We start from the raw sequence: 14161 nt of genomic DNA, 5'->3' as shown, positions 1-14161 counted from the left end.
AGTTATGTAAGCCAAATAATCTTTCTAGCAACTTCACTATTTGTGACACAAGGGCTAGCCACTGGTTAAAGACTTGTGACCCCAAAGGCACCATGGACCGTTCGAACTGGGGTTCTTTATGATGTCTTGCCGACTGTGAATAAGTGTGAAATAAATCACCTCTGTCCAACTGTGGCCTTTGGGTCACTATGTACCTGAATAAATTCTCAACTTTTGGGAGCATTCAAAACAGATTTTCTCCTCTTTCTCATTTGCCATATCACAAACATGTCTTTAGCAACAAGTCCCTAATGCAACGTAATTACTTTTCGAAACAAGTTAGATTTTTTTAACCACAAATAAAAGCAATAACCTGTATAAATGAGTCATGACCAAATTAATCGTTTGATGTGAAATATTCACGCCGCATTTTCACATCGTTTATTCGGCACGCTCCCGGTGTGTAAAAACCTTTACTACTACAGCGCTAACAGGACAAATTCCTTGTTCATTTTATTTTTTGCAATGTGATACACTGTAGCAAAAAGTCAAGTAGATGTCTGTTGGCGCTTCCGTTTGTCAATATCCATCTTTAATCATCATTCTTTAAATCCAAAATATTAAACACATATCACAACATTCAATCACGCAAAATAGACCAGAAACAATGATTGCGTCAAAGGTATAAAAAAAATTATAATAAGAAAAAGATCTTGGGCAAGCAAAGCCAAATCCATGCATTCCAAAGGAAATTAATAAAATAAGGCAAAGCTGGAAGGTGCAATAATAATAATAATAATAATAATAATGTTTATTGTACTTGTAATATTTTCTTGAGTTTGGTGTTAAATTGTACGATGATGTCCATGGATCTCCACACATTTTCTCTATGGCTGCTGGCTATGTCTATACTGGACACTGTAAATTAGCTGTAAAAGAATGATCAACAACATTAAATGTAATTTTTTTCCTCATATTTTCAGATGTAATACTTTCACATACTGTATAATATGAACCCTTTGTAAGGATCAAAGATCAGATTGGTGTAATTCAAATGTATAAATAGTAAATACTAATTGCTGTAACCCCAACCAGCCAATTCATTAAATGAGTGCAGATCATTCTGGCTAAAGTTAATATTGAAAGCTTTTGCAAAGATACAACTAATTTAGTCTCAAAGCAAGCTGTCCCTCTCGGTCTTGCTCGCTCTCTCTCTCTCTCTCCCTCTCCCCCTCTCTCTCCCAACCCAACTGGTCAAGGCAGATGGCGGCCCACCTAGAGCCAGTTCTGCTTGAGGTTTCTTGCCATTAAAGGAGATTTTTTTCCTTGCCGCTGTTGCCAAGTGCTTGCTCATGGGGGAATTATAGAGTCTCTGTAACAGTATGGTCTTGACCTCCTCTATATGTAAAGACAGCTGAGACAGCTCCTTGTGATTTGGCGCTATATAAATTAAATTGACTTGATTTGAAAATTGACAATTCTGCAAAATTACATGATACTACAAACAAGTATGTCTTGTACAGTATGATCAAAGTGCAGCTTGAATATACATATTCAAATAAAACATAAATCTACCACAAGAACTGTAAAGTTGCTCTTACCACAGGTATCCCTCCTTAAATTCAGTGAATTTGTGCCGGACCATAAATGATGCTATAGCATCTGCTACCTGGTGAGAAATAAGATGTTGAAACCAAAGCCCACTGCATCCTACACACTGTCCTCTACAGCAATTCTGAAAAATATTTTAGCCAGAGTACTTGCTCAGGTAAATAAAACGTACTTTTTCGGGAACATCCTCATGAACAGCATGGCCACACTGTGGAAGGACCTGCATCTGAAACTTTCCTGAAGAGAAACAGATTACCAATGGTTGTGAAATGATGAACCTGACTGCATTATGAATTGCGATCTAAAGTCGTTGACATTGGCTACACACTTGCAGACAAAAGTGTGTAACAGAAAAGGGAAGCAGAATGAGAACTACCAAATGCATGCATCGCTCCTCACCTTGCATCTGTCCAATTGTTAAGTCTTTATCAAGCCTGTCCACTCCTACAGAGATTACAGAAATTAGAAAATGGTGTTAACAGTGTGTCAGTGACATAATAGTAGTACTTCTTTCAGTAATACTGAACTTTGGTAGGCTTGAGTGCAATTATCATGACTATATAACCTAACAGTAAACATCCTAAAATACCCTGCAATAATAAACTGACATCTATGACTAAAACAAGTTGAAATCAGTAATAATAACTGTACAACATCACAACATATGGATCTGTACTCAAAATGTATTTAAAAACATGTCGTGATGTATGTGGGTTTGTGCAGAACCCAGTGAAATTAGTCAAATACCACATAATTATCTTTGGACCACATCAACTTGCCCAAATTCGATCTATTCATAACAACATGACTAATACTTGGCCTTTTATGATGACTAAAGATGACAGCATTCTTCAGCAGAAACAGTGAAAAACAGTGGGTGTTTTAAAGAACTAACCAGCCAGGAGAAGCAGTTTCGGCACAGAGCAGGAGAGAAAGAGAGCAGACAAGCCTCTAAACCAGCCGTCCCAGTATTTCTCCGTCTTTGACAGGTCCACTCGCCAAGTAAACACACTCTCCTTCGTCACCTGTATGGACAGAGCTCATGTTAACACACACGAACATGCGCGCTCTCACACACACACACACACACACACACACACACACACCGCCCCCCCCCCCCCCCCCCCAATCCTTGCCTAATCCTCATCATAACCTGAATCATTTTGTAATTGTAACCCTTTTGTTTTCTTTCAGAGTAGCAAATTATTTTTTACCCCCAGCACCTCCGTCCTGCTCCTCCCGCCCAACACTCCCTGCTGACAGGTGCCGCCCCAGCCTGTAGGAATACCTGCAGTGACAAATATCACCCCCGGCCTGGCTTGCTCGCAAAGCCGGATACACCGCAGTGGATTAAAATCCCCTAGACTCTGCGGTGGTGGGCAGGTACTTTACCACTCTGCCACCCAATCGACCATACAAAACCTTTTTTTAAACATAAACATTACCCTTTTCCTCATGCAGACCAGAAACATTTCTTGGGCCCCATAAAGTTAGCAAACATCAGACAGAGACAGACCGACAGACCGACAGACCGAGAGAGAGAGAGAGGGAGAGAGAGAACCTCTTTGTCATCTTCTTTCATTCTTTTATTGTTGGACCCTTCTCCTTCCCCTTCTTCTTCCTCTTCCTCTTCCTCTTCCTCTTCTTCTTCTTCTATTATTCCTTCGATGCTAGTAGAAACACCTGTACTGATGACGGTCTCCTCCAGTCTGTAAATGCAAACTGTACTGCATTAAGCTATATTTTGGTAGTAACTTTAAGTGGCACTATGTAACTTTTTTTAATGAATACATTTTAATTTAGGCACATCTGTAAAGTAGACTATGTTAATACAATATAACTGGGGTGGTTGTATTTTTTTGTCTCCCTGCTCTTCTATTGAGACATCTAGATCGTGTCAAAGGTTATGTCTCACCTAGACACAAGATTCAATTTATCCCCCGAGCAAGCAGACAGGCTCTATTAGCTCAATGGTAAAAATGTCAGCACTTGCGCAGGAAACCAGCTTCCATCCGGGGTAGAGGAAGAAAGTCATCAAATTATTTTACACACACAAATGAAGGGGTATTTATGAGCTATATACACATTTACTGTTCCGTTATTCATTTTTGGTCTAATTATTTTACAGGTAAAACAGAAGTCAATTCGATTTTGTTTTTACTCCTCCATGAGTGTGATTTTAAAAAGTAACTGTATTGTCTATATTGCAGTACGTAAGTTTAATCGAGCCGAAATATGAGCAGAAAATTGCACTGTAGTGCACTGTAATTGCAAGTGTATACATTTACATAATCCGTACAGAATGTTATATGCTGGCTACAGTCAGACACCAGGGCAGCATCTGATGTACAGCCTACAGTACCCACACAAACATACTTTTTTACTTGGCCTCCCATGGACACCCGTGCTGACTCTATGTTTCGGATCTGTCCACTCTTCACACTGAAAGAAACATAGAGTATGGACATTTAATGCTGGAACATTTCATAAGTGTTATTCTTGCTAATCTGTACCACTTGGGAGTGGAGATGCTTCAAACTATAGGGGAAAAAAATCCTGCTTAGTTTAGAAAAGGTAACAGAGTAAAATCCAATATTTAACCCATGTTTGGGTTGCGGACCAGTTTTTATGGGTTGCGGGTAAATATCCCCTTTTTTGTTTCCTACATTAAAAAAAAGAAAGATTATATATAATAAATAATAATAAAACTGTGTAGCACTTTTTTAAACAATGTTACAAAGTAGCTTGAACAATCAAAAACAGCAATCAAACAACAACAACAACAATGCAATAATGCAATAACAGTAATATATGAAGTTTAGAATAGAACAACAGAGCAATAACGAAGAAGATTTATCTCAAGTATCTCAAGAGTTAAAAAGGCCATTCTGTAGAAATGGGTTTTTAAGAGGGATTTAAAACTTGTTAATGATCTGGTTAACCTGAGTTCCTCTGGTAGGCTGTTCCAGAGTCTAGGGGCCTTTATGGCAAAGGCCCGATCTCCTTTGGTCACCAAACTAGCCTTATCAATCTCCAGTAGACCCCGACCAGATGATCGAAGGGTACGCATTGGCACATAGGGTTCTTCCATATCTCATAAATAGCTAGGAGCTAGACCATTACGGACTTTAAAAGTTAACAGTAAAATCTTAAAATCAATCTCGAAGGAGACTGGCAGCCAGTGAAGTGCAGCTAAAACAGGTGTTATGTGCTCAAATCTCCTGGTACCAGTGATGAGCCTACAGTAGCTGCCTCATTTTGAAGGCGATATAAGGCGATATATTAAGCTTTGGCTGAGACCAGAGTACAAGGCATTACAGTAATCTAAGCGAGAATACACCAGAGCATTCACAACAGTCTTAAGATGGCCTGTAGAAAGAAACGATTTGATCTCATAGGTGTTTCTTATGTGCATATAAATAATTTCAAAAGATTTAAGGAAAAACAAAATCTCAACTTTTCATCAATGACAAAAAAAATGTCTAAATTCAATAGTTTTCGTGAATACATTTAAAAACGGTTAAGGTTTGGTGAAAATAGCAGATCTACAAGCTGGCTAGCTAACCGCCTATAAGAGCGTCGGTCTGTGTTTGTCCGGAGTCAATCTGGGAACCCAGAACCAGAACCAAATGAGAAGGTTGTACTATCTCACTTGGCTCTGGGACAATGACGACGTAGCACCCGTGCGCAAGGAAACCGGGGTTTTGGTCTGCCTTCAGCCTTTCACTTCCGGTGGTGCGACTATGTTTTCATTCCCACTAACAATATGTCTACACGGAACACTAACACCACTTCTCCCAGAGAACATGGATCGTTTTGGTTATAAGCCCACTTGTTTCTATGATAAAAGAGCAAGTTAAAATGTGAATATCTTTTCGTGGTTTTGTCTGCTCCGCGGACGCTATTGTTAAATTAGTTTCGGTTGGTTTCGAGTGGGGAATGATCGGCGGACACGTAAATCCCGCCCACTACATTTGATTGGGTAAAGCGCGGCCTGCTTCCTGATCTGAAGGCACGCCCACTTGTAGCCCAGTGTGTACACGTTATGACGAACCTTCACGACAGATTCCAACGCAGAGCAGAATCTGTTCTTGAGAGATTAGTCCGGAGTTAATCTCGCAAACCGCTGGAGCAATCAGTACCAAATGGTTTGTGTACAGTGCAATTTTGTTCCTCCAGGAGTTTTTTCCACATATGTTTTATATTTATTGAAATATTTAATTTTATAATTGAAGTCAAAGGGGCTTGGACATCAATGTAGATACGTCTTCTGATGTCACAGGCTGGCCATATGAAGTCCATGATCCACATGAAGCCACGCTGTTTCCATTTTAACAGCGTGGCTGTGTGTGTGTGTGTGTGTGTGTGTGTGGGCGGAGGGCGGTATGTGTGTGTGCGTATCCGGAGCTGGACCGATCAGTGCCACATTTCTTGTGCACACTGCCAATAGGCCAAAGAAGTACCTACACAAATCCTTCTTTCAATTAGTAATGGAAGTCAATGGGGCTCATATTGGGGCTCAAAACATTCATAATTTTATACATTGGTAGGATTGGTTAGCGCAAACATTTTTGTTCTAAATGTGTGGAGAGACCTGTTTGACCATACAATGTAACTCAACAAGACTATTTTGGATTATCACATTTTAATCAATGGATCAACTGTTAAAGATGTCCCCAATATTTGGAGTTACATCACGGTAACTACACAACCCAAACCTCAACTAAAGTTTAATTGTGCTTTTAAGGCCATAGTCACTACTTTGACTGTAAACTTAAATCACTCTATACATTATTGTTGTTGTTGTTGTTGTTGTTTCTTACCTCCATTCAATGGCATTCTCCAGGGACTTAAAAGTCTTTGGCCGACTCCTGAGGAAATTCTGCATACTGTTCAAAGCATCCATTGCTGTGCCTGAACACAATCACAGGTAGAAGTTTTTTAATATACCAATTAGAAAAGTAATGGAAACCTGCTAGAGTGAAAGACAGCTAGAATAAAGAACAGTTAGTTACATACAAAAAATAAAAGAAATTCATCATTATTTGTGTACAAGGCATATTAATATTTCCGCTTAGCATCTCTCACCATTTAATATTACAACAAAAGCATGCATGTTTACCTTCGACAACATCAATGACACAGAGGCCAAGTAGGGATGGTAAGAGATTGGCAGCTGCTGTGTGAACTGCGATAGCACCACCCATGCTGTGTCCGATAACCATGATAGGTGGAGGGTTCTCGCCATACAGAGCCTCCACTACTTTACCAATATCCCTTTAAAAAACAGAAAAATCTGTATTATTTTCCTGCCAAATTTAAAATGTTCACGTGTCGTTTCCTGATAAAGCAATCTAGTATTTCTGAACTGACCTGACTGGTATAAAGTGAGTTAAACTGAGCACTGAGATTCTAATGCTGTAAATCAGTGGAACATTTTGATGAAAAGGACCCCCAAATTGAAGTATTTGGCCATGGACCCCCATAAAAGAAGTTTTGCCAAGATCTTTCAAAATTCTTTCGAAAATAGCCGATCTACAAGTTCACCTCACCGCTATGAAAAGGCGATGCTGACTTTATGACTAATGGTGTCTGAATTTACACTGTAATGACTTAGTCATGCATGCACAATAGTCACGCATGCACTAAATCTGAAAAATCTATGCAATTCTCTTCTCTGGTGTTTACTGTAATTCTTTTACAAAGTTGCACGCTGGTGGTGAGCCATTACAGAATAGATGTGGGAAAAAATTAAGTCCATTTCCATTCTAGTAAATAGGGGACAGCAGCAGATGTTCACGAACAAACAAATAATAAACTTCAATGCTGAACAACAGCGTGGGGTCCCTTTTCACATCCCAAAACACTCCCCATCTAAAAGGTCAGATAAGAGCTTTGAAAGTAATGATCATCTCTGGATGCAGCAAATCCAGTTTTTCCCCAATTCATCAAATAGTCGCCGCTTTTAAGTAGGACGTTTTGGCAGAAGAAACCTTGCCTACTGTACCTAATTTGTTTCCACACAATCCTGCAAGTCTACATTTGTCCCTTGCTTCCCTTTCTATGCAGCAAGGATAACAAAAAGCTATTCTGAATAGAATAATGGAAGGAATGTGTTTGTGTTCATTCCTCTAATTGGCACATGCCAAATTTGACTGGACAACTTACTTGGCCATTGTGTCTGCAGAGAGATCATCATCATCTTTCACTGTAGTGTCACCTTCAATACAGCAGAGAAAAACATTTGACAATTTGTTACATCTGACGCTAAAAACGCAGGGGGCAGAGTAGGTGGGAGGCAGAGTAAGAGATGTACCAAAGTTATGCTTATGTTTCACAAATATAACTAACAGTTACAGTATGTTAGGACGACACATTCTTCATGGGGGGAGGGGGGGGGGTGTTAGCTGACCAAGAGGCAAAATACTGCATGATGAATAGGGGATGACGACGGAATGCGGACCATTGAAAACAAGGCAATATTGGCATTAAAACCATGGAAAACAAGGCAGACATGCAGCAAAAGTGCACTCAGTGTAAGCCGAACAAGTGCCCGTGCAGAGCAGAGCGATGGTCGTACTGCCAGCTCAGTGCCATCCGAGTGGGATACCGATAGGGTGGGAATCAATTATAATCATTCCGTCATCGACATTGTCAACATGCAGTATGCAACAGGGCATGCTCAACCTCAGCATGGGACACCAAAGGTACATGACCATGCAGCGAAATATAACGAGTATGAGCATGCGTTGGTTAGGAATATCCTTTTGTGCAAGAGTCAAACTCTTGCACAAGGAAAGAGTAAATTCCTAGATATTATTCTACTTTGTTGACATAACCTTACATATGCTGGATTTCTAAACTTTCAGGCAGGCAACCTTCTACCACTTACCATGAGATCGCAGATCCATAGCCACCACCCTGCAATTAATCCTGCTGAATATCACAGACTGCAAATAAACAAAGACATTTAAATGGTTAACGCTGATCAAGCCAGACAAAACAGCTTTGAAATGTAATGCAGCACTGCAGATTTGGAGGTACCGTATGTCTTTTATTTTACAGTAACGTGGCTCACAGTGAACACAGCCCAGGAGAGAGCAGAGTGACCTCCTCCGTGGAGCAGGAGCAGTACAGGACCATGAGAACCGCTGGAGTAAATTCTGAACAGGTGCACGGAAGTCAAGGAAATAGATGAAAGTCTTATGAAGAAAAGGAAATACATTACGTTCTACACACGATAATTAATTAAGAGCATAATATGCTCTTAATTAAGAGCAAATTATCATTAAGAGTTTCTGGTTCACATTCATATACCTGTACCTAACAGTAGGGGCTTCCTTGCTTGTAGAACAATAGTGTTCCACTATTGACCAATGAGCAGCTCCATAACAGCATTTGGAGCTGACATGTTTAACCACTTTCAACCTGGCATCCCGATTTTGAGCATGTCAAAGTGAGAATTTTCATAAAGAAAAAGAAAAAATCCAAAATGTTCAGATTTTGGCACAATGTGACGCATCATGACATATTGTGAGTTTGTTGTTAAGGGCTTCTTGATGGAGTGGGTATTGCTACTGTACGACTTTCACAATGCCAGACTTCCAACCACCTGGTCTGGAGAACCAAACCAGAAACCAGGCAGGCTCCTCTAAACTTAAGGTCAGTGGTTCTCAAAGTGGAGTCCGGGGACCCCCAGGGGTCCTTGGAGGGGTTCCAGGGGGTCCCCAGCTAAATGTATAAACCACTTTATCCATATGTTCTACTGTGGCTATATAAAAATAGCAGATATAAAAGCTTGTACATCTGCTAATTTTGAAAATATTTGAAAACATATCGAATATTATGTTTGGATATTTTTTTAATAATTATTTTACATAAATCTTCTTTTCTGGAGGTTCCTGGCACTAATCATTATTTTTCAGATGCGGGGGTCCACATCAAATATAATATCAATTTGGGGGTCCTTGACATGAAAAGGTTTGCTTTAGTGCTTTAGGTTACTCCACCCCACACCCCACACCTCCAAAATTGGTAAGAGAGGACATGAATAAGCATGAAGGATATATCTTTTCCATTGTCATTTTCCACTTCGACGTCTTCCATTGTTTCAAAATACTGACTCCAGGACAGCGGAGTGAAATCTTTTTTCCGTCCAGGTCTATAAGAAATAGGGAACAACAAGAGAGGTTTTAAATAATCATCATACCCCGAAGAGGGCCAGTTTTTAAAGTTGTACAATGCAGAATCCCAAATAACGATTTTTAGCAACCTCTGCTGGTCACTACCGTCACTGCATACAATTTCCATAATCCTCGATTACCCAGAATTCCATTCGCTTTCACCGGAAGCCGGAAGCGTTTCAAAAAGCGATCTTTTAATTGTTTTATACTATCTACGGATCGTTTCTCTTAGCCAGTGGAGCATTAAAGCTGTGCTTTATTTTTCTGTTATTTTTCGATCTTCCAATCCTACATTCTCTTAACATCAGCGTGAGGTTCCTTTTTGCTATTACCGCGGTAGTTCCTGGCCAAACAGGAAACCGTTGCGGTAGTTCCTGGGGACGTCGGCCACGACGTCATGACGTTGGCCAGGAACGTCATTTTCCCGGGAAAGTCCCCCCTTCACCGTTCAATAGAAAATATATAAATAAAAGGCTTCCGGGGGTGAAATTCATGGAGTGGGTGTTGTGAAACTTTTGCCACTGACAAAAGATATACAATTTAACTTTAGTTTTGTTGAAAACGTTACCTAGTATTACTTTAACAACTTCTATTATGAACTAGCCATATCAATAAAGGCTTTTTAACTTTTTTTCACCAGAAGAGTGGCTGTTTTTTTTCCCCTTTATTGCAAGTTTTCAGTCCCCCACCAAAGAGCACCTTCGCTACACTTTTTTGAACTTCCGAGCACCCAGACCCTTTCTTTTTTCTGAAGAGGTTTTAACTTGTGTATTAAACTGCATGTCAGCTGCATGTTAAATGCTTGCAGGTTATATGGCTATAGAGTTTCACAGCAATAACACAATGTAAGCTAATTAATATAGCAGTATACAAATAAACTATAATAAATTGCAATGGAGACACGTTTTTATTGTCGAGGTGACCACCTCACCCTGATATTAAATCATGTTGCCTGTATATTCAACGTACAGTGTACTTTGTAGAAAGCATTATATTTTCCGTCTACAAATCACAACTCTTTCTGCGTTTTAGGAGTAGTTATTTACAGGTAGATGCAACGTTGCATCATACTTGGTCACATCCTCTTATAAGAGGATGCTTTTCTGTGAAGGGGTTTGAGCATGATGAAACCGTCTCCTACTTTTGGGTCCTTTACTCTGAGTCACTCACAGTCACGACACACAGGTACAATGCTCTATCATCAATAAAGAAAACTACCCACGCACCTTTCAACGTGGAGCGACAGAATCGAGTGAGATAAAGCGTCATAGCTTGAGCTTCCCCGTTTGAAACCTCACTCTCCACGATCGCAGTGAGGTTCCAAACGGGGCTACATAGCTAGCATTTATTTTTAACCTACAACAGCGACACAACACACTTGTATTTCAATATATACTACACTCCTAATCTCCTATAGCACCATATGCTCGCTGGGGAACATGAATTTTGCTGTACATAACATGTACTGTTTTTTGTAACTTAGACCTGTGGGCTGATCGCTTTCTAGAGCATTGGTTCTCAAAGTGGGGTCCGCCGGCGGTCCGGGGACCCCCAAGGGTCCTTGAGAGGGTTCCAGGGGGTCCCCAGCACAAGTAGTTAAGGCACCATCACAATCATTTTAACCGCTTTATCCAATTATGAATTATATATGTTGGTGGCTATTCAAAAATAGCCACCATACAGGCTCACAGCGCGCCACTTCCGCGCTGTCAAGTACATCTGCTATTTTTAAAACAAATATCAATGTGGGGGTCCTTGGCAAGAAAAAGTTTGAGAACTACTATTCTAGAGACCTCACACTGAAAATGCAGTCTGTGTCACACTGTGTATGTGTAGAGTGGACAACCAGCAGGTTCAAAAATAAGCAGCCGACAGCCAGCGCTTTCCAAACTCTGCTAAGCTAACATATTATTATAGTCAAATCAGCTAAGCAGACTGTCTGCTACCTCTCTGTGGCCTCGGAGAGCCAGTGCAGAACATGGCTCTGCTCAGCGGGTATCTAACGATAGGTATATACAGCTAACAAAGTTGATAGCATGCTAACACAACATAGTGGCTAACTCACCCCATTCTGATCTTGGACCCCGACTGCAAACCACCTCCCATTGGAGGTCTGGAGGATAATAAATTCAAATGTAACTGTTTCTCCATGTCGTCGACAGTGTGTGGAGTTTGTTGTTCTGTCAAGAACAATGCGATAGGAGCGCCCCTCTTTTTTTTGCAGCATATGATTCCTCTTCGAACCCACACCGAGGCACCACTCTCTCTCCAGATAACGATAGGTTAAAATCTCTGCTATTCGAGTGCTTTGACGTTTTTTCAACCACAACCAGTCCACCTCAGCTCAACCCTATTCATTCTTCTTCTTCTTTCAGTTATTCTGCCGTGGATTCTTCTTCTTCTTGGTAGGAAATATGACAGATTATGTACATGCAGGGTTATTGGTGCCCTCCGCAGGACAAATAGAAGTATATCAGCAGAGGCGGTCAGTGTGGACAACGCGGTATTGTTGTCTCCGCCAGGCCGAAAGACATGGCCGAGACTGTTTTGCACCCTGTCTGTCCGTCCGTCCGTCCGTCCGTCCGTGTGTGTGTGTGTGTGTGTGTGTACTGTGTCCATCTGTGAACAGCTAATCTCCAGCACCGTTGGCTTGATTGTAGCGAGTTAAGGAACAAATGGCACCCTTTTAACATTGCCCTATTTTGGGTGTACCAAAAAATCCTAAAGGGGGCGTCAACATGTTTGACTTGGTAGTGGCGGCCATTGTTGGGGCCGGAGGATTGGGGTCGGAGGGCACATAAACAGTTTGTAAACAGTGACCCGACCGTGTTCTTTTTTTTTTTACACAGTCACAATGGTGAGGACTTGCTCAGTTCATAAGTGCCATAGAAGGTCGGGTCGAGGCAATGCGGTAGATAAAGGAGTACAATTTTGTCAGCTTTCCAGCATGGAGGCAACATCACAGAGCTCAAATAGATGGTTTCTTTATTTTTTATTTTCACATACAGGTCAATAACAAAAAGCATACAAAAACAGTGTATGTTACCCCTCCCACCCCCACCCCCAAAGTTCCCGTCAAATAGATGTGTGATTGGAGTTACATCATGGCAAGGTAACTACACAACCCAAACCTCTATCAAATATAGTCTTGCTCTTGAAGTTATGATCGTAATAGTTTCACTGGTCTGTAGAGGAGGAAGTGAGAAGTTCAAAATCTACATCAAATTTCAATCCAAAGTTCTACAAGTGAGTTAAATTGGAGGGAGTAAAGTAACAATTATGAAAATTAAGTCTGGCAATAATTCTGGTGTGTAGCAATCATTTCTGGTGTAAGCGTAACACACCATTTTCCAAACATGACTCATGAGCTATATAAATTGATGTTTGAAGTTGATTTCTTCATTTGTATATACAGTATCTCACTGAAGCATTGTTATTCATAGGATACTGCAAGGAATTGCTTTCACTATTGCTTTTTCCACTAACTCTCCCACTTTGTCCAGTACTGCCGGTTTCGTTAAGAACTCTCCCACTATTTCCAATATTCGTTTTGCGACTTCCCAGGACTTTGTGTATGCGTTCTCCTCCTCGGTGATTACTCTTGAAGTGGTTCTAGCCGATATTACTTCTTCCCACGGAACCAGCTTTCCCTTATATTTTAACTCTAGTTTTTCCATCTTCTGTTGAAGAATTATTTGGCTCGCTCCGTCTATTGCCCTCTCTGCATCTTGGAACATCTTATTGGTGTAGTGGCTTCCTCCGTTCTTCAACACCATGTTGTTGATTTTTTTTTTTTCAACCTCCTTGGACCAGGAGCAGCCATACAAATGCACCGTCGGATTTCTTGAATGGTTTGCTCAGGGGTTAACTTGGTGTCAAACAATCCTGGCGTGTCAACAACAGAGACCTTTCTATCATTCACTTCAGCGCTGTCCTTCTTACAGTTCTCTGTCACAGATTGACCTTCAAACTTGAAATCAAAAGCTCTATGACCCAGGATGGTGTTTGCACTTCTGCTTTTTCCAGCTCCAGTCTTCCCAAGCATCACAATTCGAAGGTCTTCATCGTTTATTATGAGATCTAGTGGATTAAAATGATATGGTTATGTATAATAAATATTTGTTAACACAAAAACATTAATTCAATTTAGCATATTCTTTGGATAAAAGGAGAAAAAAAGTTTGTTTCCTGGCAAGATACATACCTACTACTCCCTTGTCGCTTCTTGAATCTGCACTCATGACTGCTGCACTCGTGACGGGTTTAAGGTTTTTTCTTACTTCAGACACAGAGAGAGAGAGAGCGAGAGACAGAGACAGAGAGAGAGGGGTATCATTATAACAATATAGATCTGTATATGAAGACAGATTATGTTCTAAATCTACAGC

General features: G+C 40.6%; 1 protein-coding gene across 1 annotated transcript; it reads right to left on the bottom strand.

The window, feature by feature from the left end:
* Positions 1–549: 549 nt before the first annotated feature.
* On the bottom strand, positions 550–12191 carry ppme1 (protein phosphatase methylesterase 1). Its single transcript, XM_080435322.1, has 14 exons — positions 11839–12191; positions 9658–9751; positions 8669–8761; positions 8483–8540; positions 7759–7810; positions 6713–6867; positions 6414–6504; positions 3967–4032; positions 3152–3299; positions 2486–2615; positions 1990–2034; positions 1763–1827; positions 1581–1648; positions 550–908 (listed from the first exon to the last, which is right to left on the bottom strand). The coding sequence occupies exons 1-14, from the start codon at positions 11922–11924 to the stop codon at positions 905–907; spliced, it is 1155 nt and encodes a 384-aa protein (XP_080291448.1). The 5' UTR covers positions 11925–12191; the 3' UTR covers positions 550–904.
* Positions 12192–14161: the final 1970 nt, after the last annotated feature.

Source organism: Gymnoscopelus braueri, assembly GCF_963280865.1.
Source record: "Gymnoscopelus braueri genome assembly, chromosome: 8".
Taxonomy (NCBI): Eukaryota; Metazoa; Chordata; class Actinopteri; order Myctophiformes; family Myctophidae; genus Gymnoscopelus; species Gymnoscopelus braueri.
This window is presented reverse-complemented; position numbering and strand designations above follow the sequence as displayed.